The 26,888-nt window shown below is 34.8% G+C and overlaps 2 protein-coding genes across 2 annotated transcripts in view; both read right to left on the reverse strand.

Moving 5' to 3' along the window:
• LOC123527561 (uncharacterized) overlaps positions 1–18,573 on the reverse strand; it is a 32,661-nt gene extending 14,088 nt beyond the window's left edge. Inside the window, exons 1-3 of the mRNA XM_053550549.1 lie at positions 18,546–18,573; positions 18,133–18,468; positions 17,730–17,801 (exon numbers count right to left, since the gene is read on the reverse strand). Coding sequence (XP_053406524.1) covers positions 17,730–17,801; positions 18,133–18,468; positions 18,546–18,573 — 436 coding nt within the window. The remainder of the gene's footprint in view (positions 1–17,729; positions 17,802–18,132; positions 18,469–18,545) is intronic.
• On the reverse strand, positions 18,138–26,683 carry LOC123547070 (uncharacterized). The gene is made up of 4 exons (XM_045333847.2): positions 26,565–26,683; positions 22,172–22,765; positions 20,377–20,535; positions 18,138–18,991 (listed from the first exon to the last, which is right to left on the reverse strand). Exons 2-4 carry the CDS (start codon positions 22,748–22,750, stop codon positions 18,668–18,670), a joined length of 1,062 nt encoding a protein of 353 aa, XP_045189782.2. The 5' UTR covers positions 22,751–22,765; positions 26,565–26,683; the 3' UTR covers positions 18,138–18,667.
• Between the last annotated feature and the right edge of the window lie 205 nt (positions 26,684–26,888).

Genomic DNA, 26,888 nt, shown 5'->3' on the forward strand with positions numbered 1-26,888 from the left:
ACGTTGACGGTTCGGAAAAAATGATAAATATTAACACTTTTTTAAACTACGTCGCCGTGCCCAGAAACTGCCATTCTTAAAGTTCAGTAATAAAATTTAGTATTTGTGTTTACTATTATTGGCATATGAAAAATATTGAAAGTGCTGTCATCTTGTATACTTTAGTCTTTTGTGAGTCACTGTACCAAATAATTAAATGGAATGAGTATGTTATATAAACGAAAGTGATTGTGGTAAAAGATATAAATTACATTATTTCTTTTTCTATTTATGGTAGTTTTTCTTTCGTCCTTCTGTTTTCTTATTACATTAAAAGAATATATGTAATACAGGATTTACATGTATGGAGAAAAGATAAAAAAAATCTAACTGCAGTACTAGTCCTAACACGACAAACCCCTTCTTGTTAAAGATCCTCGGTTTGAAATGATGTCGCGAGATGCGTGATTTCTATCCACACCGGATACCTGTGTAAGGGGACATTTCAAAATATTCAAGTGATGTAACATGATGTTAAGAACATTACGACATTATTCATATATTTTACAACAATCTGGTGGTTTAAATCTCATTCCGGATTTGATATCGCTGTGTTTTTAAACGTTCTACATGGAAGTTGTAAACGTGTACATATGAGTTTCCCCGAGCACTCGATCAAGGCATCGCCACTGTGGCGGCCATTATACTTAAATTTTACATGCAAATTTTCATAAAAATATAAGATGACTAAGTGGTAATAATAAGTCAATAATTTTGTCATAATTATGTTCTGAATATCTATGTGAACATATGCAGGTAACAGGATGTGCATTTCACTACCTGTATTATGTCTTTATTCGATATTTTTCTCTGGCCAAAATGACAAAATTTTGCAATTTTACTGCATTCAAAGTCAATATATATTCAATACATGTAAAAAATAATTACAGCGAATTGTAAAGCAGACCATGAACAAAGTCTCAGGAAATTATTTTGAAATTTTACCTGGTTACTGAATTATACACAAAATTCCAAACACCATCAATTTATCCAATTTGTTTTATCTGTTCACACACAATTTACATGTATATATACAGGTGATATTATAGGTCGACTGTTCAATAAAAAACTATGTTATCTCCCTATATAAATCAATATGGTTAACGTAGTGTTGCGTTGAACCATTGGTGTGTACAGGTTTACCTAGGTAGCTGTGGTCAGTAATGCATGTACAAACAACCTTTTAAATTAAATTTACATGGGTTTTTTATTTCGAGTCTAATGCAATAACCAGGAACAATTTCGACAAAAATTCAATAAGAGTTTGTAGTATACATATTGTACTTTAAAAAAGAACTAAATTTTGTCTTTGTAATATGTGTTATAATGAAGTTTGACTGCGCGTAAGATTTCAATATTTTGGGGTAAACTTTCGGTCTAAAGGAGACTCAAACATTTTACAAGCGGCGTATGTACTGGAAATCATCATAATTATGCTTCTGTGTTTGATGATAATTTGACCAACTGTTAAGGTTTTAGTGCAATTTTCAAGAGAAAAATACTGGGCCTGAAAATATGAACTGATATTGAGTTGTGACTGTGGCGATGCCTTAATGTAAGATATGAACAGGAAGTCATTTTAAATTCGACAAGATAAAAGAAAAAACTTTCCAAAACATTACTGTGAAATAGATAAATGTGATTTAACAGTAGAATTTTATGCGTATTGAAAATGAGAGCATTATTGCTAGCTACGTGTTATTTTATTAAGTATCACCGTGTCCAGTTGTTACTTTGAAAAACCGGATCAGACAGTAACGTATGATTTGGATCAAATGGAGCGGTTTTGGTGATTTGGGGTAACAATATTGTCTTTTTCAGTTATTTAGAAATTATTGTCAAGGACGGCAGATAGGGCAAAATGTGCTCCGAACATTGCGAACATTGCGGAATACTCGATGCTATTCGTTTTTCAGGTAATCAAAGCACTTTTCTCAATAACTTCAGAAAATCATGCGAAAATAGGTCTCCAGCAAAAATACTACATAACCACTTCCATGATATTACAGACATATACCTGTAACATGTTTTTGTGGATCAAGTATAGTATAAGCAAAAAATAATTCTGGTATAATAAATGAGTAATTTGGTTACTGAATTGTATTATAAGGCTATATACTTCAGAATACAAATAAATCTTATAGCCCTAATTCCTAATAGTTATTGTTTAAATTAAAAAAGTAATTCGGGAGTAATTAATAAAATCTAAAGATATTAATCTTTGAATATAATGGCGTTCAAAGGTTGACAGGTCGGCAGGTTGACAGGTTTAAAAGTCGGCAGGTTGACAGGTTGACAGGTCGACAGGTTTAAAAGTCGGCAGGTTGAAAGGTTGACAGGTCGACAGGATGACAGGTCGACAGGTTGACAGGTCGACATGTTTACACGTTGACAAGATGACCATGATTAAGTCAATTGTAGATATTGCAAATCAAAAGTATCAAAATAGGGCCTAGTTAAACTCAAAATCAAATCAATGAAAGGAATCCTTCACGATAAAATTGACTCCATACTGCAAAAATTTTCGTACCGCCACAGGTACGGCATGCCTAATGGGAATATTTACCATATCCTTATGAATAATATCTCAAAACTCAATTACGAACAATCATAAATACAAATAAAATTCCGAACAGGGCAACACTTAAAAATCCACAAACCAACAATCAGTCATTTTTTCAACCTGTCGGCCTGTCGGGGATCACCTGTCAAAGTGTAAACCTGTCAACCTGTCAAAAAATAATATAGCAAGGGACATGTTAATAATTATTATTTATTATTATAAATCAATGGGATGAGTAGACCTGTCAACCTGTCGACCTGTCGACCTGTCGGTCTGTCAACCTGTCGACCTGTCGACCTGTCAAAAATACATTATCAAGGGACATGTTAATAATTATTATTTATTATTATAAATCAATGGGATGAGTAGACCTGTCGACCTGTCAACCTGTCAACCTGTCGACCTGTCAAATTGTGGACCTGTCGACCTGTCAACCTGTCGACCTGTCAATAAATAATATAGCAAGGGACATGTTAATAATTATTAGTTATTATTATAAATCAATGGGATGTGTAGACCTGTCGACCTGTCAACCTGTCATCCTGTCGGACCTGTCAACCTGTCGACCTGTCAACCTGTCTAATTTTATGTTGATAATTATTATTTATTATTATAAATCAATGGGATGAGTTCTAAATAAAAAACAAGATAAAATAGTTTCGTTCTCAACACTAGAAATGTAGAAATATAATATTTATACATGGGCTGAGTTCTAAATAGAGAACAAGATAATATAGTTTCGCTCTCACCACTAGAAATGTAGTTATATATTACTAATTATTTAGTAATTTAGTAAACACGTATTACTACTTTAAAGCGTATTAATACAAAACTTAATCACGAGACTACTTTTTGCTTATACTATACTTGGGCCGTTTTTGTCATAAATTTGTCTTCTGTGTTCGTTTTCATCAATGTTCAAAGAAAAAAAATACCTTTATACACTTAACTCATCAATCAAAACATTGATAAGTTGTATCAATCCAAAGAAGAACATACTCGAAAAGATGTTTGAGACCCCACTCTGGTAAGAGTAACGTCACTATTTGTTGCTACTAAATTAGTGTATGAAAATGGAATAGATGATGATATTTTGGATAACAAGCAGGGCGGCTTCCAAAATGTCAAAAACATCCAGAATCAAATTTAAACACGCACACATACCGCTCAAGGATATCTCAAGTAAGAACTGATCCGTCGTTGCGTGACTAACCTCATTAAGATGGTTCTCATCCAGTTTAATTTACCTCATTTAGACAAGTATGTAAGGTTTGCTCTTTCAGAATAATAATAGCAGGGGATGGACGTATTTTGTAAGTTGCTGCTTTTAGGCGAGAAAAATGTTAGTTGCAGTTCAAAATGGCGTCATTTGTTTACTTTTTGACATAACGGAGGACACATTTTGCAGTGGTAAGTGTGTTTCTTACTATATAAATTTTCTAACGATAACGCCTAGTTGGTGGCCATATAATTTATCTTCACTAGGCTTTTGGTCTTACATGTTTATCTTTGTTTTGTTAAAAAGTTATTGAAGGTACAGATCCCGTTTTTAGTGACGAAAAAATCATAGCCGTGCATAAAGATGTAATTTCTATACAAAACGAACACTTTACGGGATGTTTATTGATTTGAACATATACATAAATTTATACTGTAATTGAAAATTTTTATGTGCTACTTCTTTCACCTCCCCTTGCAAAAATATTTTTGTACAAGCAACATTTTGTTGTTTGATGTTGTATACACAAAATTTTTGTTGTGTGATTGTTCTACCGAGATGTCTTTTGAAGTCTACAATCTAATATAAACATTGTCAATTAGAAATATTTAAAAGTGATATATATAAAATACTAAATGTAATTTGGCTGTCACCAATATTAGTGAAAGCAACAAAAATATTATACATTTTATAATTTTCTCTAGACCTTTCGTACATTTTTAATTCCTGATATTGACTATAATAGTTATTTACTATCAAAGTCTATACAAGGAGAAACAATACCAATAACTCTGACTTGCATTTTGACAAAGTTACGCCCATTTCTAATTTAAATTTTTTGGTTAAAGTTTTTTTTATAAAGTCAAATATCTTTGTTACTATCAAAGGTTTTGACTTGAAACTTTAAATAGTAATTAACTATCAAAGTCTACACCAGGAGAAACAATCCCCATTACTCTGATTTGAATTTTGACATAGTTATGCACCTTTTTAATTTAGATTTTTAATTTAGATTTTAGATTTTAAATGTTAATGTTTTATAAAGTTTTTACTGGCAAAGCTCTAATTCAGAGTCAAGCATTGAGAAAAGTCGAGCGTGCTGTCTTACGGACATGAAGTTGACATAATTCAATCCTCCTTATTTGTTTAATTATCTTCCTTTAGTTGATATCTGTCCATATTCGTGTCGGGTCGAGTTCATGTTAAGTTTCACGTAATACTGGCTCTTATGGTCAATTTCAAGTGAAAATGTGTGATGCGCACGAACCATTACCCTACCCTACTTTTAGTTATGTCCCTTTATTAAGTTTTACTGTCCAGGGCATTACACTACAACTGCTGTATAGAATTTACGGAGATAGTATACAATGATAGAGGACATTGAGAGGAAGTGCAGCGTGCAAGGACCATAACTTTTCCACACTTATTTTTAAGGTTATCTCCCTATATTAATTTCTTTTAAATAAGGCATAAGTCTCTAAATATACAGACTATATATATAAACAAGAAAGAATATCCAACAGGGGAAGCCATGTTCTAAACACGCAGCCTCCTCCACAAACGCAAACCCAGCACGCGGACGCGCACACGATCAACACACACACGCACACCACACATATAAATTATATATACCTTAAAATAATTGGTTTAATTTTCATACACCAGTTTTGAAAAAACGGATGGTATTATCCTTCAATATTTTCTGTTTCCGGACTATAAATAACAAAGTGTAATTGATGTAACTTTCAAATTTGACATTTCGACTAAGTACCACATTGGAAGGATCCTGTATGTTTTTGTGTTCAGTCGATCAAAGGTCAAGGAAATATTGACCTGGAGACTAAAAATGGTTTTCGGACTCTAATTAATGAAGTAAGACAGCTATGGCATTCCATCTTTGCGTAATGACTAAGTACTACTAGTTTAAGATCCCTGTTGATTTTGGGGTCAGTGGCTCAAAGGTCAAGGTCAAAGGGACCTGACTAAATTCCTGATATTGTTTTTGTTCTTTAAAAAAGAGTGAAAAAGCTACACCTTTCAAACGTAACACAATGACTAAGTACACGTTGATTCGGTGGCTCATCAAGGTCACAGTTTTATACGTCCGAAGAGACGTATTATATTATGACGCCGGTGTCCGTCTGTCCATCCATCCGTTAGCAATTCCGTGTCCGCTGTGTAACGTTTGAACCCTTAAAGTATTTCGATGAAACTTGACACAAATTTGACCACATCGAGACAATGTGCAGAGTGCAAGTTTTGGATGGTTGGCTTCATGGTAAAGATCACAATTAGGGGTCAAAGGTCATATTCATAATATGCACGAGTCAGTTAAATACAAATGATAGAAATAACCTAAATAAAATTGCATGTTACTTTGAGGACTAAGGTACAATGCAACATCTCTTTTGAAATGTCAAAACTGTACATCCTGCAATGGACTCATTTATTTTTTTAGTTACTCAAACAAAATACTTCTAAATAAGGAAGGAACTATATTTCATAAAAAACACACATTTATGGGATTGAACATTAAAAAAGAAAAAAACGATGAAATTGATTTGTAATTTTGACACTTTACATTTTGATAACCTACCGCAAAGGTCCGTTAATTATGTTATAATCCTGAATATGTTGGTAAAATAAATGCAATGAAACGTTGGTATATTTGTGACACGCTTGACCTTCAATCCAGAGGTCCAGGGTTCAAATACCAGTCAAGCACTTGAAATTTATGAGATGCTTTTTAGAGTAGACCATCTAAGTATGAGGTCTGTATTGGTTCTTCCAAGGAAATAGTGCTAAGTTTGTATTGATGCTATACACTAAGCATATTAATGATTCAAAAAGAGCTAAGTTCAGTAAGCCAAAACTTCTAAAGGATTTCTCTTTTTCTATTACTGGGACTTTCTCCCGCTCTGTCGCTCTAGTCAGATCGCTCTGTATCTGTACTGAAAGAGGATAAATTTCGCACCAAGAGTGACTGCCTCTGAATGTAAACGTGCTCATAATGAAAGGTACTGAGTAAATCTACTAATCTAATAATAAAAATAATATAATAACAATGATAAGAAGAAGAACAAGAAGGAAGAAGAAGAATGCAATGTTGCGTGTGGGCTGCATAGTAAGATCTAAAATGATTGAACGCATCAGTGTCATTTACAGGCAAATAATTGTCCCTAGGTAGGACCACAAGACTTATGCGGGTTCCGCACAGAAAAACGCGAATTAAACCCGAAGAAAGTTTATGTTTGATTATACTAGTATGAAGATATGATATAAATGCACAAACAATGAATAATATTTGCGGCATAATTAGAATGAAATTAAAGAGCTGTACCATTTGAAAACTGGTTTAAACTGACATTTTATGTTGTTAATTGTATATATATTGTGAAAAATTGTGTTTCAATTATGATGCAACATGTAATTTTATTTACATATTCCAGGTAGAACAATCACACAACAAAAATGTCGTGTTTACAACATCAAACAACAAAATATTTCTTGTGCCTAATGCAAAAATATATTTGCAATGGGATAGTTTTGGAATAAGCACATAAAATATTCAATTACAGTATAAACTTATGTATATGTCCAAATCAATAAACATCCCGTAAAGTGTTCGTTTTGTGCAGGAATTACACGGCTACGATTTTTTCGTCACTACAAACTGGATCTGTACCTTCAAAAAGCTTTTAACAAACAAAAATAAACACGTAAGACCAAAAGCCGATTAAAGATAAATTATATGTCCACCAACTAGGCGTTATCGTTAGAAAATTAGTATATAATAAACATACTTACCACTGCAAAAATGTGTCCTCCGTTATGTCAAAAAGTAAACAAATGACGCCATTTTGAACAGCAACTAACATTTTTCTCGCCTAAAAGCAGCAACTTACAAAATACGAATCCCATCCCAACCCCTCTCTCCCTCCACTGAATAGGTTGATTTGAATTAGGGCAAAAACGTTTGGGTCCGTGATTAAAATCACAGAGATTTCACTACGAACTATATTACAATATAAAAAAATGACAATTTATTTAATAGAAGAATTACTGACTTCGCAATTCTTTATCATACCACTGTATTGCGAGTTAATATCTCAAATCAAGGCCTTTAAACATTTGCTCCACCTTATTTGGATACGAGTAGGTAATAAGAGGCGGTGCTAATTAACAGAACTATAAGTTCTAAATGTAAAAAAAAGAAAGCGGGCGAGTCTGTATCAAATTTAATACCTTATTTCAACAAACAGACAATGTAGTTCTAACCTAAAATGGATATTCTTTTTATGTACGCTAGTCCATTTGCAGACATACGGACTTTTGAAAGTTGTTGTATAGGACCGGTTTAAACCGAAAATGGTCATGTTCCTGTAATTACACACTTATTTACACATATTAAAGATTTCGAAGTCATCATACTGACCTTGTTGGAAAGAATTCCTGAAAATATAATTATATGACATAAGTGATTTGTTGACGGGTTTCATCCGGCTATGAGCATTCGTGAACCAGATGGGAGCTAAGGCAGATTTAATTGCAGGAGGTGGAATGCTTTTAAAATATCAGCAAGATTTCCATATTCTTTAAACTGTATTGACAGATATGTGAACTTCTTTTCTCTAATGTAACATCTCTAATGACCTTCGTTAATTTTATATGCTATTTCATATTTCAATAAGACCCCACGTCAAGAAATGCTTTCGCTCTACAATTCGACCAGCATACATAAAACGAGTGGTTGAACTGGATTGTCAGTTTGATGAAATAAGGTCTTCAGTTCGTTACAGAAATTAAAAGTCGACACACTCTGTTTCTTCTTTAGTTTGACCTTGGTATAAATAATGCATTTTGCCGTGAACATTTGGTGTCAGCAGATTTGCAACTAGTTTTCTTTTTGATAGTTTCTTCAAGTATTTAATAAATACCACTAAACTTCACTGAATTTTAGGCTTTTTCAAGCACTTTTAAGGACCATTTAAGCTTTATAAGGGTCAGGAATAAAATCAGGTACTTTCCAGGACATTTGGACTTTGGACTTTTTAACAAAAAGCATCAAGTTTCATGACTTTTTAAGACAATATGAATCATCAGTGTGGCCCTGTGTCTCCACTGAAAGGATATTCAAATTTGGTATCTTACACCTTTTTACTATTTATTAATCGCAATTTGCATTAATATCGCTTCATGTGTTACATATTTTAATAAAATCACAACTGAAGGGGACAGATACAAAGACTAAATTCAATACAAGAGGGTCATGATGACCCTGGATCGCTCATCTGAGAAATATGAGCTACATGTTTCAAATGTCAAACTGATGATTTTTAGAAATTTTTTGGAAAATTTTCCGATGTATAATTAAGTAACCCCTGGGGCGGAGCCAATTTTACACCGGGTCATGATTTGAACAATGTTTGTAGAAGTCTACTAGGCAATGTTACAGATGAAATATCTAAGATCTAGGCCTTCTGGGTTTTTTTTTTTTAGCAAATTTATGAAGCTTTCCCTATGTACAATCAAGTAAACCCTGGGGCAGGGTCAATTTGACCCTGCGGGGGTCAAGATTTGAACAAATTTTGTAGAAGTCCACTAGGCAATGCTACATGTCAAATATCTAAGCTCTAGGCCTTCTGGTTTATTTTCAGAAAATTTTGAAGATTTTTCTGTGTACAATCAAGTAACCCCATAGGGCGGGGTCAATTTGACCCCGGGGTCATAATTTGTACCAAGTCTACTAGGCAATGTTACATAACAAATATCTAAGATATAGGCCTTTTGTTTTATTTTTAGCAAATTTATGAAGATTTCCCTATGTACAATCAAGGAACCCCTGGTGCCGGGTCAATTTGACCCTGGGGGTCAAGATTTGAACAAATTTTGCAGAGGTCCACTAGTTAATGCTACATGTCAAATATCTAAGACCTAGGCCTTCTGGTTTATTTTAGAAAATTATTTAAGATTTTCCTATGTAATATCAAGTGACCCGTGGGGTGGGGTCAATTTTGACCCGGGGGTCATGATTTGAACAAATTTTGTAGAGGTCTACTAGGCAATGCTACATGTCAAATATCTAAGCTCTAGGCCTTCTGGTTTATTTTTAGAAAATTTGGAAGATTTTTCTGTGTACAATGAAGTTAACCCTAGGGCTGGGTCAATTTGACCCCGGGGTCATAATTTGAACAAATTTTGTAGAAGTCTACTAGGCAATGTTACATATCAAATATCTAAGATCTAGGCCTTTTGGTTTATTTTTAGCAAATTTATGAAGATTTCCCTATGTACAATCAAGTAACCGCTGGGGCTGGGTCAATTTGAACCTGGGGGGTCAAGATTTGAACAAATTTTGTAAAGGTCTACTAGGTTATGCTACATGTGAAATATCTAAGATCTAGGCATTCTTGTTTATTTTTAGAAAAATTTTGAAGATTTTCCTATGTAAAATCAAGTGACCCCAGGGGCGGGGTCAATTTTGACCCCAGGGATCATGATTTGAACAAATTTTGTAGAGGTCCACTAGGCAATGCTGCATGTCAAATATCTAAGCTCTAGGCCTTCTGGTTTATTTTTATTTTAAATTGAAGATTTTCCTATAGAAATCTATGTAAAATCAAGTGACCCCTGGAGTGGGGTCAATTTTGACCCCGGGGTCATGATTTGAACAACTTTAGTAGAGGGCCACTAGGCAATGCTACATGACTAATATCTAAGCTCTAGGGCTTCTGGTTTTTGAGAAGAAGATTTTTTAAGATTTTCCTATGTAAAATCAAGTGACCCCTGGGGCGGGGTCAATTCTGACCCCGGGTCATGGTTTGAACAAACTTGGTAGAGGTCTACTAGGCAATGCTTCACACCAAATATCTAAGCTCTAGGGCTTCTGGTTTTTGAGAAGAAGATTTTTAAAGTTTTTCCTTTCGGTTGCCATGGCAACCAGAGTTCTTCATGGAATTCAATTCTTTGAATAATTTTTGTAGAGCTTTGCCCAAGGAACATTCTTGTGAAGTGTGGATGAAATTAGCCTAGCGGTTTATGAGGAGATGTCGTTTAAAGTAAAAGTTTACGGACGGCGGACGACGGACGCCGGACGGTGAGTGATCCTAATAGCTCACCCTGAGCCTTTGACTCTGGTGAGCTAATAATAACCTGTATGAAAAGTTAAGGCGGAATCCGCCCTGACACTAGGCTGATTCCAGACGGATTTCGCCAAAATAGTGATATTCATAGGCGGACTATAGGCGGACATGGATTATCTTTAAAAGTTTGCTTAACAAGTAGACGGATTTTTTCTTAAATTCAGGTTAATGCTTCATAGAAGTAGGCAGATTCTCACTAGGCCGATATTTTCAGATAAAATAAGGGAGAATGTTGAACTTAGAGAAACAGCTTTACTAAGACAAGGCGGATATCTTAAAGTGGTAATTATAAATCAATTAATATGAAATCTGATCTGCAAGTTGATTACATAGAGGATAATTGTTGGTTTCGGTGTAATATCACGTTATAATTTCACCGAGTGGGCATCAAAAGTGATATTTTCACGAGTGGCGCAGCCACGAGTGAAAATAACAACTTTTGGTGTTCACGAGTGAAATTACCGTGATATTACATCGATACCAACAATTTTTCTGTTTATTTTATGTCTAAAACTCTACTTTTGTTGTGTTTATTTCAATAAAATGTCGAAATTTGCGGGAAATTTTATCAGGAAGCATCGCAAAGATGACGTCATTTTAACGACGTCATCGTCATATTGTTTCCGGCTTTCAGTACGCTCGGTAAACTTTTTGACGTTAATCCGGGTATCAGATTTGATAATTTTCACTGAGTGGCCAGTGAGTTTATCAGGATATAATTCACCGTTATATTTCGATTAACCACCGAAAAACATAAAATAAAACTAGATGTTGTGGTCAGCGTTTAGGGCAAAAACTGACTTTCTGCATGCATTTATACTTGTGTTGAGTTGTTAGTGGGATTGGAATGAATCTATATGTTTGGTAAGTTAGAAATTATCTCTGTAAATTAGTCTTTAAACTGCAATATGTTTGCAAAAATTAACAAAAATCATTTCTGTTTTAAGCAGATCATAATTTGTTAGGTTAAACATTACATTTCTGAAGTAAATTACATTAATACAACCTAATTTCCATTGTTGATTAAATATCATTTATGTTAGTAATAGCGGTCATATGTTTAAACTGAGAATTTATCTAATATTTTAGATTGAAAAATAGCGACTTATAAAATTGATTTTTTCCTTTAAATAGCTAAAGCATTGCAACTGAAACAAATAATTAATTGTTCTGTAAGTTTAAGTTGTTTTCACATGTTTTCCACAATTATATTTTATACATGTATGTTACTTAGATAAATTATTTAACAAATGTGCGCAAGTTTTAATCATTAGGCTGTCTTCATCATAAATTCTTTTAATCGACATACAGTATACAGGGAATCCCTCTTTAAGGTCTATATATTAACAAACCCAGTATAAATACTATTTAAAATTACTCAGTCTGAAACTTCATTTTGTGTTAAAAATGTAACATAATTATGCTGGATGAACTTGTTTGAAATATCTTCAAAAATTAAATTGCATGGAAACATTTGCTTCATGAGCTGGGGTCACTTGTGAAATAAGCAGTTTCTACATTCTTTGCTAACTGAAATCTGATATATTCATTAAACGGATTCCGCCTACTTGGCTAAGCGGATTCCGTCTTACTCACTTTGTATAATATAATATAGCAAAATTGACTTAAATTTGAAGCCCGGCCTTCTTTTCAAAATTTGCCTAGTGGTAGACAGATTCCGCTTAATTCAAGGCAGATTCCGCCTAGTACTAGACGGAACTAGAGGAACTCATTTAAATATTTCTGGCTCTATTCCGCCTGGAATCCGCCTTAAGGAGGTAAGTTACCTTCTTACCAGAGAAAATTCAAATAAGTTGAACCGCAGCAATTTATTTTTATTTCGTGTAATTTAATGTGTTAAATGCTACAATATCAATTTCGTTTATCTCTGTCGCTTCAAGTACAATTTTTATTCAGGTTTGAAATACATGACCCTCCAAAGGTATTTCAAATTGAAAGAAGAAGGAAAATATGGATATTTAACACTTTTCAACTATCACTTGTGGTCATCAGGTGATTATAATAAAACAGTCTAGGAAATATGATCTGATAATTTTTGAAGTATTTTTTCCTATAACTCATATAACAATTAACCCCTGAGGCAGGGCCCCTTTTCACCCAAGAGGCATAATTTGAATAATCTTGTTAGAGATCCACTAGGCAATGCTACATACCAAATATCAAAGGCCTGGGCCTTGAACTTCCAGATAAGATTTCTAAAACAATTTCCTATACAATGCAAGTTAAAGTAAAACTTGGGACCCCCGGGCAGGACTTCTTTTCACCCTAAAGGCATAATTTGAACAATCTTGGTAGAGGACCATACGGCAATGCTACATGCCATATATCAAAGGCCTAGGTCTTGTGATTTCAACAAGAAGATTTGTTATAAAAAATTTCCTATATAAGACTACGTAAAACTTGGGACCCCCGGAACAGGGCCACTTTTCATCCCAGGGTAATGATTTGAACAATCTTGGTAGAGGACTACAAGGCAATGGTACATACCAAATATCAAAGGCATAGGTTTTGTGGTTTCAGAAAAAAAGGTTTTTAAAGTTTTTTTCTTATATAAGTTTATGTAAAATTTGGGAACCCCGGGGCGGGGCCTCTTTTCACCCCAGGAGCATAAATTGAACAATCTTAATAGAGAACTATTAGATGATTTTACATAAAAAATATCATGGCTCTACGCCTTGCGGGTTTGGACAAGAAGTTTTTCCTTTCGGTTGCCATAGCAACTAGAATTCTGTGCGGAATTCAATTCTTTAAACAATTATTAAAGGGGCTATCCAAGGATCATTCCAGTGAATTTCATCAAAACTGAACTGTTGGTTTAGGAGAAGATTTTGTTTAAAGGAAAGTGTGGACGGACGGACGGATCGATCACAATAGCTCACCTTGAGCTTTTTGCTCAGGTGAGCTAATAAAAAGCCAAAACTGTGTTCCTTAAATAGACCAATGTCAACGCTTTTGAATTTTACATTTAGACATATATTAATTATAAATAGAAACTGAAAAATAGGTATCACAAATCAAAGTGCAAAGTTTTTATTTGAAAATGGCCGTAATAAGTAACCTTTCGTCCAACAATATTCTCAATAACATCAGTTACCAACATCCATTTTCTTACATTCCGCATAACATTTCAATATAACTACATAAAAGAAGCAAAATACTGATCATTATTCAGAGCGAAAGACCCATAAAAATATTTCAACAAATAATGGCTGTTAATGAATAGTTCAAATAAAGAAAATTCACATAATTACCTACTTTCAAAATAAAAGCTATTAATTTTGCGCGGTAACTGACACGTAACGTCATGACGTCAATGACGTCATTTTAAGGCAATAATGTTTTGAAACGTTTCTGCGGCAATGTATTCATTATTTCTGCATTATCAAACCATGAATTCAGATCGGAGACAGGCTCAGGATTTTTTTCCAGAAGAATATTTATTCTTGCCTACCTAGCGGGGAAAGTATACATTTATCCAAACACGCGCCAGGGATAGATATTCCTGTCTTTCCCTTGGGAAAAACCTTGTCTAAACTAGCGTGCACTAAGGTGACGTCACATAGTACTGGTACCATTGTGATGTCATAAACTTTATAAATAATGTCAGGCAATACCCAAACCTATTTGTCTCCACGATCTATTTTGAACATGATAGGCAAGAAAAATTATCTAACATGTCTGCCTGTGTAAGACAGCTGTTTTCCCTACTCTCGGGACAGCATGGATAAAAAACCTCGCTAACGCTCGGTTTTCCATTCTACACTGTCCCTCGGGTAGGGAAAACCCCGTCTTACACAGGCATGCATGTTAGATCCTTATAGTTCGTGTTAAACGTCGTCGTATATCGTCACGTTAGCTTCCGGTTGGGCATGCGCACATACAAATATTAAGGTAACCTAAAGTCAAGTTTTTGTGGGTTTACTATAAAAGGTGACAGTATATTAGGTATCCTCCAAGCAAAGTACTACTGTAGTAACTGGTTTCTGGATCTTCTGTTGTAACTCAACTTGCTGTACTTATAATAGTTGCTGCTCTCACTAGAGATACTTCCCAACCTGGACTTGCTGCACTCCCAAGATTTGTTGTGTAACTTGGACTTGCTGTTGTAATTGGACTTGCTGCACAAAGTGGACTTGCTGCGCTTACTAGATTTGCTCCTCTTATTGGACTTGCTGTGCAACTTCGACTTGCTGCGCAACTTGGACTTGCTGCACTCGTTGGACTTGCTGCGCAACCGTGAATTGCTCCTCTCACTGGACTTGTTGCACAACTTGGACTTGCTGCGCAACTAGGACTCGCTGCGTTTATTGGACTTACTCATCTTACTGGACTTGTCGCGCAACCTGGACTTGCTGCGCTTACTTGACTTGCTCTTCTTATTGGATTCGCTGCGCAACCTGGACTTGCTGCGCCTACTTGACTTACTCCTCTTATTGGACTTGCTGCGCAACCTGGACTTGCTGTGCTTACTGTACTTGCTTCTCTTACTTGACCTGCTGTGCAACGGAACTTGCTTCGCCTACTGGACTTACTCCTCTTACTGGACTCAACGCGCAACCTGGACTTGCTGCGCCAATTGGATCTACTCTTCTTATTGGACTCACTGTGTAACCTGGACTTGCTGCCCCTATTGGATCTACTCTTCTTATTGGACTCGCTGCGCAACATGGACTTGTTGCGCCTACTGAATCTGTTCTTCTTATTGGACTCGCTGCGCAACCTAGACTTGTTGCGCTTTTTGAACCTGTTCTTCTTATTGGACTCGCTGCGCAACCTGGACTAGCTGCGTCTACTGGATCTGTTCTTCTTATTGGACTTGTTGCGCAACCTGGACATGCTGCGCAATCTGGACTTGTTGGACTTCCTTGATCTGCTGCTTCTCCTAAAGTAGTGCGCAGCTTAGACTTGCTGAGCCTGCTAGACTTACTGAAACTTTAAAGTTTCGTAAGTGACAATACTGGAGGTTTCTTTCTGGACCTTAATTTATTTCTTTTCTCTTTTTTTTTATTTCTAATCCATTTCACATATAAATACAAAACGCGCGAACCGGATAGAGAGACGCCATTGTGACGTCAAGCGATTAAAAATAGCAAACACAAAATTGCGGCAAACTGTGTTTGTTTTAACACATAAATTGGTTATTTTTGACACCTAACTCCTTAATCTGTATATGGACGATGGAGTCCATCTTAAAAGTCCGCCTGGATTTTACAGATTATCAGGGCGAACCTCTTCGTACAGGAAGTCATATTAGAGTTGGCGACCTGATACTGGACGATTAGGCCTCACCAAATTAAAAAGTTTTTCATCGGATTTGCCGCACGTATATTTTCAGAAACACATAAAAATATAATATATAAAAAATATATTTTTGTTTTTGGCTTGCGCTCGCCCGATTGAAAAATAATCAAGCCAAACTTTTTTGGTGCGTTACTTTTTACGGACGTAACAGTGTACAAATGCTTATAATTCCAGTCCCACATTGTTCTAAAATGGACTTTAATCACAATAAATACATACTACTACACACATCGTCTATAATATATCACGATACTTATATTAAAGTTATTTCCACTTATGAAGGTACGCCATTTTCTTCAAATGTTTACATAATTGTGTTGGTCCACAAAAATCGGATTTATTTCATTGAAAATTAGATGAAAAAACATACAAATTTATATGATAACATCAATCTACATTATTTTGGTAAAGGTAAATACGTATTGATGCATGTCACTTTTGTATTTTCTGTTTTTCCTGTCCAAACGACCAGCATTTGTATACGCAAGTGGGTGGGGTAAGGAATTTACAATATGAGTTGTGTCCAGACCAGTTTAGATCTTCAAAGTTCCTCGTGTAGAATAATTATAATGTACGTTAATCTCAATTTCCGACCTTAATTGAGACTTTGTTTTAACAAATTTGATCCGATATGAAAGTTTAAAGTTAGAACAAGAGCTATCCATAAGACAGCACACTCGACCTTTCTAAGTGCTTGACTCTGAATTAGAGCTTTGTCAGTAAAAGGGGCATAATAGTCAATAGCTTCAGCTTTTTAAAAGTAACAGAGCTATTGGATGTTATACAAAACTTAAACAAAAATATTTTTAGTCAAAAAGGGGCATACCTCTGTCAAAATTCAATCAGAGTTATGGGGATTGTTTCTCCTGGTGTAGACTTTCTAGTCAAACGCTTTAACAGTAATCGAGATATTTGACTTTATCAAAAACTTGGAAAAGTTGAGCTTAAAATGCTACATTTTCATAGCACTAAATATTCAAGTCACATATCTATGTCATGATTACAGTTTAATGCTAATGCATTGTTGTATATTACATTTTTTCTAACAGCATTTTCAAACACATACATTATTTGATTACACTGCACTGTATGCCAATGTTATTTCCTTTTTGCACGAGTTAGATTTTTGTGCCTGCAGGTCAAATTTTCTCAATCCCTGTCTGGTGAATTATTTTAATGTAAAAGGGCTGTACATTCTATTTTAAGGTTTTTGTTAGTTAATCGAGAGCCAAATCAAGAAAAATATGTTTCTTCGCTCTTCGCTCGCTCCTGATTTTCTCAAAAACAAAAAGAAATATTTAAATTATTTGTTTGCTCGCCGCCTCAATTTTTTCAGAAAAAAATCTGATGAACAACTTTTCAATTTGGTGTGGCCTTATATGAAAAAAAAAACAATATTATAAAAATAAAAAAAAATAATTATTACACTACTATTGCTGATTACCTGCTTTTCGTCTGCGATAAATATCTTCCACTGCTGATAGATGTGGAGTTAACCCAGTACTTGTCTCTGCGCCTTCAAAAAAGAATATCTGATAAACATGAATGTGGAAAAATACAGTTTATTATATTTAATTGAACGACAGCACAAAAAAATAATTATGAGTAGTATGACTTTCTTTTATCTCTGATATCTGATATTTGTCTAAATAGGAACTTATGAAAGCTCGACAGTTAAGTTGCAAACACTAAGGCTGATTATTTGACGTGACATATTGCATTTAAGCAAACTGGGAAGAAACCATAGGGCGTAAAGCAAATTACTAAGAAAATGAAATGTCTTTATCAGTAGTTTAAAGTCTACAGGCTTTGTGCACATCCGTCGCGTAAAATAAAGTAAAATTTACCTTCTGCTAATTCAAACAAAGCAACTTTTGTGCTTTCTATAATGTTCTGTGCAACTCCTTTTCCTGCTTCTTCTAATTCAGACAAGGCAGCTTTTGTACCTTCGTTAAGGTCCTGTGCAGCTCTTTTCTTTGCTTCTTCTAATTCAGATAAGGCAGCTTTTGTGCTTTCTTCAACGTCCTGTGCAGCCCCTTTCTTTGCTTTTTCTAATTCCGACAAGGCATCTTTTGTACTTTCTTCAACGTCCAATGCAGCCTCTTGGCTTGCTTCTTCTAATTCAGAAATGGCATTTTTTGTGCTTTCTTTAACGTCCTGTGCAGCTCCTTTCTTTGCTTTATCTAATTTGGACAATACGTCTTTTGTGCTTCTTTTAATTTCTTGTTCAGCCCTTTTCTTTGCTTCTTCTAAATCAGACAAGGCACCTTTTGTGCTTTTTTTAACATCCTGTGCAGACCTTATCCTTCCTTCTTCTAATTCAGACAAGGCAGCCTTTGCGCTTTCGTTAACGCCCTCTGTAGCCCCTTTTCTGGCCTTTTCTTATTCAGACAAGGCAGCTTTTGTGTTATCCTTAAAGTCCTTTTCAGCTCCCCTCTTCGCTTCTTCTATATCAGACAAGGCGCTCCGTTTCTCTTCTATTACATTAAGTTTGGCTGTAGCTTTAGTCTGCTCTATCTCAGACAAAGCAGTGTTTGTCCTGTTATCAACATCTTTTTTGAAAGTAGATATAGCAGTTGCAGTTCTGTCATCAATTTCGCGCAATCCTTCTGCTGTCCTTTCCTCTAGTTCAGACAAAGCCTCTTTCCGATTTTGGATAAGTTTCGTTTCATCCTCCTGTCTTATATTGATCTGTTGCTTTTTTAACTGTAATAGTTGAAAAAGTAGACAAAATGTTTACTAGTTTTTATGTATGACCAGCCACCCTAATGCTAGAAGATGTCCTTCAAATGTTAATATCGAAAAATGGTCTTAATAATCGTTCTCGGAATTATCGTTCAATGTTTGTCTTTGTTCTTATACATGTAATAAATATGGTGTATTAAAATTAAAATGATAACAGAATAGAATAGAATATGGGACAAGATTTTATCGGCTAAGTAGAGCCCAATGTATTTCAAAAATAAAATGCGCCCTACATGTCATACGTACAATTATATACTTTCCTGCAATAGACTTGTTTCGATACGGCTCTTATGTACTTCGGTGGCTTTAACTATACAGCGCATCGCAAATGTAACAGACACATTTAAAACGTGTACTACTTCTAAAATTATTGAACACAGTAAAGATACATAAATCGTACATTTTTATGATACTAGATCTCAACATATTTGCGAAGCAAGTACCTCGCTAACTCCCCTGTATTGAACATAAAGCCTTTACTATAATCTTCAACTCCGACAAATTAATACAAAATGCATGTGTACACGTGTATGATAGAGTTCTCACATCTTAAAGAATACACATGTAACTTTTGATATTAATACGTCAGTAACAAGATGGGCAAAGTCATTTAATTATGGGTCTTAATCAGTACAGGAGGCCACCGAATCAGGGCGCCCTTCTATTACAACGTTTGAAACAATCATCAAGGAAATTGTTGATGTAAGATGTATGTTCGGGTTTAGTGTGTTTTCCAACACACCAGAGTCCGGACCGCCAAACAATTACTGAAAATGTATTTTAAATAGGACAAAATCTTGCGATGAAACGTGGATTCACTTTTTCCAGCCAACTCGAAAAGTAAACGAAATTTTGCCGTTGACCAAGCATTGCAAAAATGGACCAACAATGTGAAGAAAGTGATGTATGCGACATTTTTCAGCGTACATGGACCATTTATTCAAATAGCTATATCCATTGGTATATCTGTAAGTGGAAAATTTGGAGGAATCACGTGGCACATATTCTTAAAAATGCTATGCTAAGCGCAGTCTACGTTAAGGCATTAAGGACATTTATCCGTTGCAACGCCCCTTCCTGCAAGTATATTGATTGTTTGAAAGACGAAACGATCCGCGTTGTTCCATATGCATCTTATTCATCAGAGCTGCCGCTATGCGACTATTTCCTTTTTCCAAGGCTTAATTTATCTGGTAGACATTTTGGCTTATGACAAGCGTTTGGATCTGTTGTTTACAACTGTATTTGGTTATGCCTATGAAAATGCATTCAAAAAAATGAAAAAGGAACAACTGAAACTTTGTACAAAAATCAAAGAGGAACACTTCGAAGTTTCTGATTAATACCTGTAACAGTTTATCAACAGCTTGTTTCGACCCATCACAGTGTAGTAGACATTTTGCATCTTGAAGGACTGTCATGAATGTATCTAAATAGTAGCTTAACGTCGGGTTATCAAGTTCGAGTTTTGAACTATGCAGAATTGCATTACGGATGTCTCTCGCCTGGAAAAGTATAAACTTAAAATTGATACGTTTCGAAAAAGTGTAAATAGAAACATGACATGCTTAAAGAATGCAATGACAGAAATTCGATCTCCTTAAAAGTGCAGATACAATCTTTGCATGCATATTTATATATTATAACAAGAGTTCCGGCAAGCGGGGCTATATACGCCGAAAGGGATATATCAGAGGAGGATGGAAGCGAAATTGAAGGAAAAAGCAAAATGTAAAGATTCTGTTTTGGTGGGAGGTGTGTTTGTGTGTGCGTAGGTAGTAACATGATTCTATAGCAAAAGAAACTTAATAATTGTTTTAGGGAGGAAGGGTGTGGGGTGTTGTTGGGCTAATGGAGGGGGAAGGGTTGTAATTTAGACTGCAGCAGTCTGCACATCTCATCACTACCTGCCTATATTCCAAGTCAATACATTGAATACTTTTAAGTTATGCTCTGGACCTTGCTGTGACCCTGACCTTTGATCTACCACTCTGCACATCGTCTTATCACCACATTCCTATATCATAAGTTTGAAATCAGTTCCTTGAATGGTTAATAAGTTTTGCTCTTGACACTAAATATGACGGACAGATTAGACCTTTGAGCTTAATTTGTGACCTTGACCTTAGACCTACAGGCCGAAGATGTTCTCTGCATATTGCTTAAACATTACCTACCTACATGTCAAGTTTGAAATCAGTACCTTGAATGGTTAAGAAGGTATGCTCCGGACACGAAATATGAAGGACAGTTATGATCTTTAAGCTCACTTTGTGACCTTGATCTTTGACCTACAGCGCTGGTTTAATCGCTCTGCTCATTGTCTTATCGCCATCTACATTTACAAGAAGTTTAAAGTTAATACCCAAAATGGTTATAAGGTTATGCTCTGGACACGAATTATAACGGACGGACGAACAGACTCACGATCCACCACATAATACGTCCCATGTTTCCTAAATGGGCGTATAATAAACAATGTTATGGTAGAAACCCGATACACTTGAATAAAGTGCAGACAGGAACTCGGTCTGCTTAATAAAAAATAAAGTGATGGCATAAATTGAAATGTTTTAACAAATTGCAGAGAGAAAATTGGTAAGCTTAAACAAAGTGATGGCAGAAACACGCCATATTGAAATAAAGAACATACAGATACTCGATATGCTTGAAAAAAGTGATGACAGAAACTCGCTGTGTTTAAATAAAGTGCATACAGACAATTGGTATGTTTTAACAAAGAGATGTCAGAAACTCGCTATGTTTAAATAAAGTGCATACAGAAACTCGGTATGCATTTAAAAAGTGGTGCCATAAACTCGATATATTTAAATAAAGTGTAGAGACAGAAAATCGAAAAAAAACAACATAATTTTGAAATGCTGAAATAAAGTGCAGATGAAGTATGAGTACTAGTATTAGGATAAGTCTTTGAAACATGCAGAAACATCATGACCGACGATGCTTTGATTAAAATTCTTCCAACTCGGGAAAAATGATAAACACATCTCAAACAAGAAATATGTTCTCCGAAATAAGGAAAATTATTACAGTTGATGAAAAATTAAGTTAATAGAAAATTACCAATTATAACAATTCATTGTAGACGATGACCGAACGAGGTTGAAATATTAAACTTACCCTGTTAAAAGGACACGTTACTTTTGAAGACATGTCATTGCACGCCAGCCAGTTCTGCATTGTAAGGTTATTGATAAGAATGCTAAGGAGTCCGGCGGCATCGGTTAAGCTAGCTGATATACCGGGGCCTGTTGTTGTTTGGAAACATTTTGCAAAGCTCCATCCGAGACGATCTGAACCCCAAGAACTTGGATCTGTGTTCTTCCACAGCGGATCTCTCGAGGAATGGTCAAGTACGATTTCATCATATAATTTACTGCATATTCCATTCGGACATTTTCTACGACCGTTTGGTTTACTACCAAAGCAGTTATTTGGGAATTGTTCTATGCACGTGCTTCTGTTACAGGCGTTCTTCTGCTTTGCGTGTTCAGGCAAAAGGTTTTGAGACGTACAGTGATTACACTGACGCGCTGATCCTGTCGGCAAGCCATTTATTATTTTTTGTAAGGATTGGTTACGACAATGCTGCACTTTACCTCCAACAAATTTTTGAAGTCCTTCCTGTAAGTACTCTAAACCCTTTGCGCCGCGGACCCAATTTTTATACAGATCCTTTTCCAATTCTTCATCTGCCATTACATGTTTGGAAATCTAGGAAATATACTACATTGTTTGGTAAATCATTTATCAAGTAAATGGAAACGTCAGGTCACTTTAATTACACAATATGGACACATTTCTTTTACTTATAATGCAGTGTACACTATTTGTTCAAAAGCGTATAAGTCGAGTATCACGCACATCTCCACTAAGTCGTCAGGTGATCATTAGTATAACTTTTGTAGGTTCATGAATCCATTAAACACTGAAAGTGAAGTTTGTGTCACAAACTCACATGTACATATACATGCAAGTGTGCATATTTGACCTAATTCATTGGGTACATAATTCTGCAATGCTTGGTCTAACTTTAAACACGTTACGCATAAATACATGTCATGGTAATCTTACGTAAGAAGTTTCATTTGAGTGACCGACACAAAGCAGTCGAAAATATTTCATTAATTTCAATATACCAAGTGTACACATTTTATATAAGTCCAATGGTGTATAACTCTTTAGTGTGTGGACAGGCCCTTAAATAATATTTGGCGCACACCTACACTTTATTGGCTATTTGTTCAAAAGCGAACAAGTCGAGAATCACGCACATCTCCACTAAGTCGTCTGGTGATCATTAGTGTAACTTTTGTAAGTTCATGAATCTATTAAACACTGAAAGTGAAGTTTGTGTCACATGTACATATAGTGTGCATATTTGGCCTAAGTCCAAGGGTACATAATTCTGCAATGCTTGGTATAACTCTAAACACGTCACGCATAAACACATGTCATGATAATCTTACGTAACAAGTTACATTTGAGTGACCTATACAAAGCAGTCGATGTTCATGATTTGAACATACTGGGTAAACACAATAATGTATGGCAAATAATTAAGCTCAGGTCTTTCCAGTTGTAGTAAAGAAGAAAGTAAAGTCTATATCAAAGAAATGAATCCTAGGGCGGGGCCCATTTGTACCTCAGGGACATGCTTTGAACACATCTTTGAACAACAAAATTCACAAATATTTTCTTAAGTCTGTCTTAAACAAGTGAACCACAGGTTTATGATTTGAACAAGCTTGGTAGAGGACCATTAGACAATGCTTCTTCATACCTAAAATCTCAGCTAGGCCTTACGATTTTTGATAACAAGATTTTAGCTCGACTTTTCGAAAAAATGGCAAAGGTATTGAAGTCGCCCTTTCGTCGGCATCGTTGTCGGCGTCTCTTGGTTAAGTTATTGTATGTTAGCTGGTATCTCAGTATGGATTGAAACTTCACACACTTATTTGCTGTGATAAAGTGACTTACACTGAATAGGTTTCATAACTCTATTTTGCTTTTAACTTTTTCAACTTAGCAATTTGTGGTTAAGGTTTTGTATGTGAGCTTGTATGTCAGTACCAACTGATGGGAATGGATTTAAACTTCACACACTTGTTCACTGTGATATTTGACATGCAGTGCACAGGTTCCGTAACACTACTTCTTTTTACAAAAACTATGTCCCTTTTTCGACTTAGCAATTTTTGGTTAAGTTTTTGTATGTAAGCTGGTATCTAAGTACCCGCAAATAAGTTTGGAATGACGGACAGGCGGACAAACGGCAGAGAGTGAGTGATCACATTAGTTCACTCTTCGGACTTCGTGCTCAGGTAAACTAAAAACATTTTAAACACTGAACAGACATACCAGTAGCAACACATGAAACCCACAATAACAAACGTGATAAATCTTTTCAGCATTTTTTCTCTATCCAAAGAATTATTAAACATACTTAATTGATCTTTTGTGACTTTTTAAAAGAGTGGATGGGGAGGTAAAGTTAGAAACATCATAATTATAATGGCATAGATTTATTTAATTGGGAGTTTCATATGATATTTGCGATATAATTGTCTACACTGTGCTCAATTTCAGAAGTGAAATGCAGTTTAAATTACGAATATATCTACATCTTGATAGATATGACGAACAGTTGATTATGACACGCTCCAATGTATACCAATTTGTTATTGAACTAAATACGAAAGTTCAGGTTTTTTTATTTATTTATTTCGTTTTTTGTTAAGTACAAATTCAATTCGACACAATGCAACCAAGTGCATGCTTCAGAATTAAATTCCATGGAAAATTTAAATGACCTATTTGACTGCACCGTATATCTATTAACTGAAGTAATTAATTATTATATCAGATATATATATATATATATATATATATATATATATATATATATATATATATATATATATATATATATATATATATATATATATATATCAATGAATGAATATATTTTGAAAAAGGGTCATAATGGCTTTAGTTATAGATAATTTTTGTCATGAATATAAATTATATATTGCTATTCACTATTTGCGGTCATTTGTTTCTGTTTTATTTGTAATAGCTTGAATATCAGCTAAACACAGTAGTAAGTATAACCTGTTCCATTCCGTTTATACTTTGGCGTTATAAGTTCATGTTCATTATTGAAAATAATGATTTTTTCTGACCATGTTATCTACTTGGAAAACTGCTGTATCTGCTTTAACACAAAGTTAAAAGCAAGATGGAACACGTACGAAAATAAACAGCTTTCCATTCAAAATTAGACAGCAGATTAACGTTTTCATATCTCACTTGAAACACATTGTGTAGATTTTTAGACAGAGCACAGTGAAATATACAGTAAAACCGCTTGAGAAAGCGCTTCGCTACATTTTCACTCTTAATAACAACGGCCATATGTATTTAGTAGTTCTAGTAATGTTCGCTGCAGAGAGATTGTACTGAAAATAGAAAAAGTGCGAAAAAATGAAAATGTTTGCAAGCTCGGTCTGATCTACGTTTATCGTCACCGGGGAGACTTTTTGGCTGTTTGTACAAAAAGAAGCAACATTTTTGGGAAAAGATTGTAACGTTTAGAAAAAAGTATTTACTCTTTCATTTATGATTTTTTAGACAATGCTAAATACAATAAAAACGTCAGCAGCAACTTGTTCTTTATAAATAATGCATTTACAAATGTATTTATTATTATACTTTTCATCGGTTTTAATAAAATTTTGAAAAGGCGAACACAGCTTTATAGTTTAAATACCACAAGGGTCTCAAATAGTTTCAGGTAAATAGTTTCGGTACGACCGTGGTCACGAATAGTTTCATAGGTGACGCAGATGCATGTTGATTCCTATCGTAATTTTCAAAAGGGCGATTACATTTTTTTCCTTCAGTCATGATAAAGCTTAAAAAAGAAACGACCAAAAAAGTACGCCAAACCTGACCCCACTCACTCCAAAACAAAGAACAATCTGCTTTTAAAACGACGCCCTATATTGTGTATAAAAACTTGCAAACTCATTACAAAGCGCTCTTTTGGCCTTTAAGGTCAAGCGTGTAACAAAATCCAGAATAATACAGAATATAAAAGTTATAATTATATTGTGTCACGTAAAAACACTCAAGGTTTAACATATCAATATCAGATATTCAATGTGAATATTGTAAATAGTATACACGAATGGGTTGCTTATTTGTAAAGGCATTTTTTTTCTCATAAAGATAAAGATATATTTTGTATTTACCCTTGCAAGAAATCTGGCCCAAATTAATATTTATTCAATTTCATGCACGTCAAAAGTGTCCGCTTTTTCATTAAACATTATGCATTATGTCTTTTCAAATAAAGTTCACAAACATGTTTGGACCTGTTTTTAAGCTGGGGTAATAATGAACATGATCAAAACGTATATCATTCGTAGTTAACAGTTCAAGTCCACTTTTTACTTTGCTGGAAGAGAGAAAACATATTAATACACATTAAGAAAAGAAGTAAACTTACATGTTTTCTGTTTATTTCAGTCCATTATCAATCCAGAGAATTCTAAATCACAGAAACACAGAAAATTAGAAAATGAAGGCTGTACCGCTTTGGGCGGAAATGACGTTTCAACATCGTTGGCAATAGCTACCCGGTCGCACAAAGATAGTTCTATTTATAGATATTTGGGAAAAAATAGGACAAAGATATTTTGTTTCATATTTGACTATTTATAGATATTGGAAAAAAATGATAGAAAGTACTGAATGATTTTGTTATTATATTTAAATGTAGTTAACCTTTGCTTGTCATGATAAGTACTGATCGTTAGCATTGGTATATGTT

This window comes from Mercenaria mercenaria, chromosome 9, assembly GCF_021730395.1.
Source record: "Mercenaria mercenaria strain notata chromosome 9, MADL_Memer_1, whole genome shotgun sequence".
In the NCBI taxonomy this organism is placed as follows: Eukaryota; Metazoa; Mollusca; class Bivalvia; order Venerida; family Veneridae; genus Mercenaria; species Mercenaria mercenaria.

Bases quoted from the DNA above. Each gene is read 5' to 3' on its own strand.
- LOC123547070 (XM_045333847.2), bottom strand. From the start codon at position 22,750: ATGGCAGATGAAGAATTGGAAAAGGATCTGTATAAAAATTGGGTCCGC. The intron at 20,536-22,171 runs GTAAGTTTAATA...ATACTTTTCCAG, and splicing joins TAACGTGTCCTTTTAACAGG to GCGAGAGACATCCGTAATGC. The intron at 18,992-20,376 runs GTATTAATCAGA...CAACTATTACAG, and splicing joins CTGTTGATAAACTGTTACAG to TTAAAAAAGCAACAGATCAA.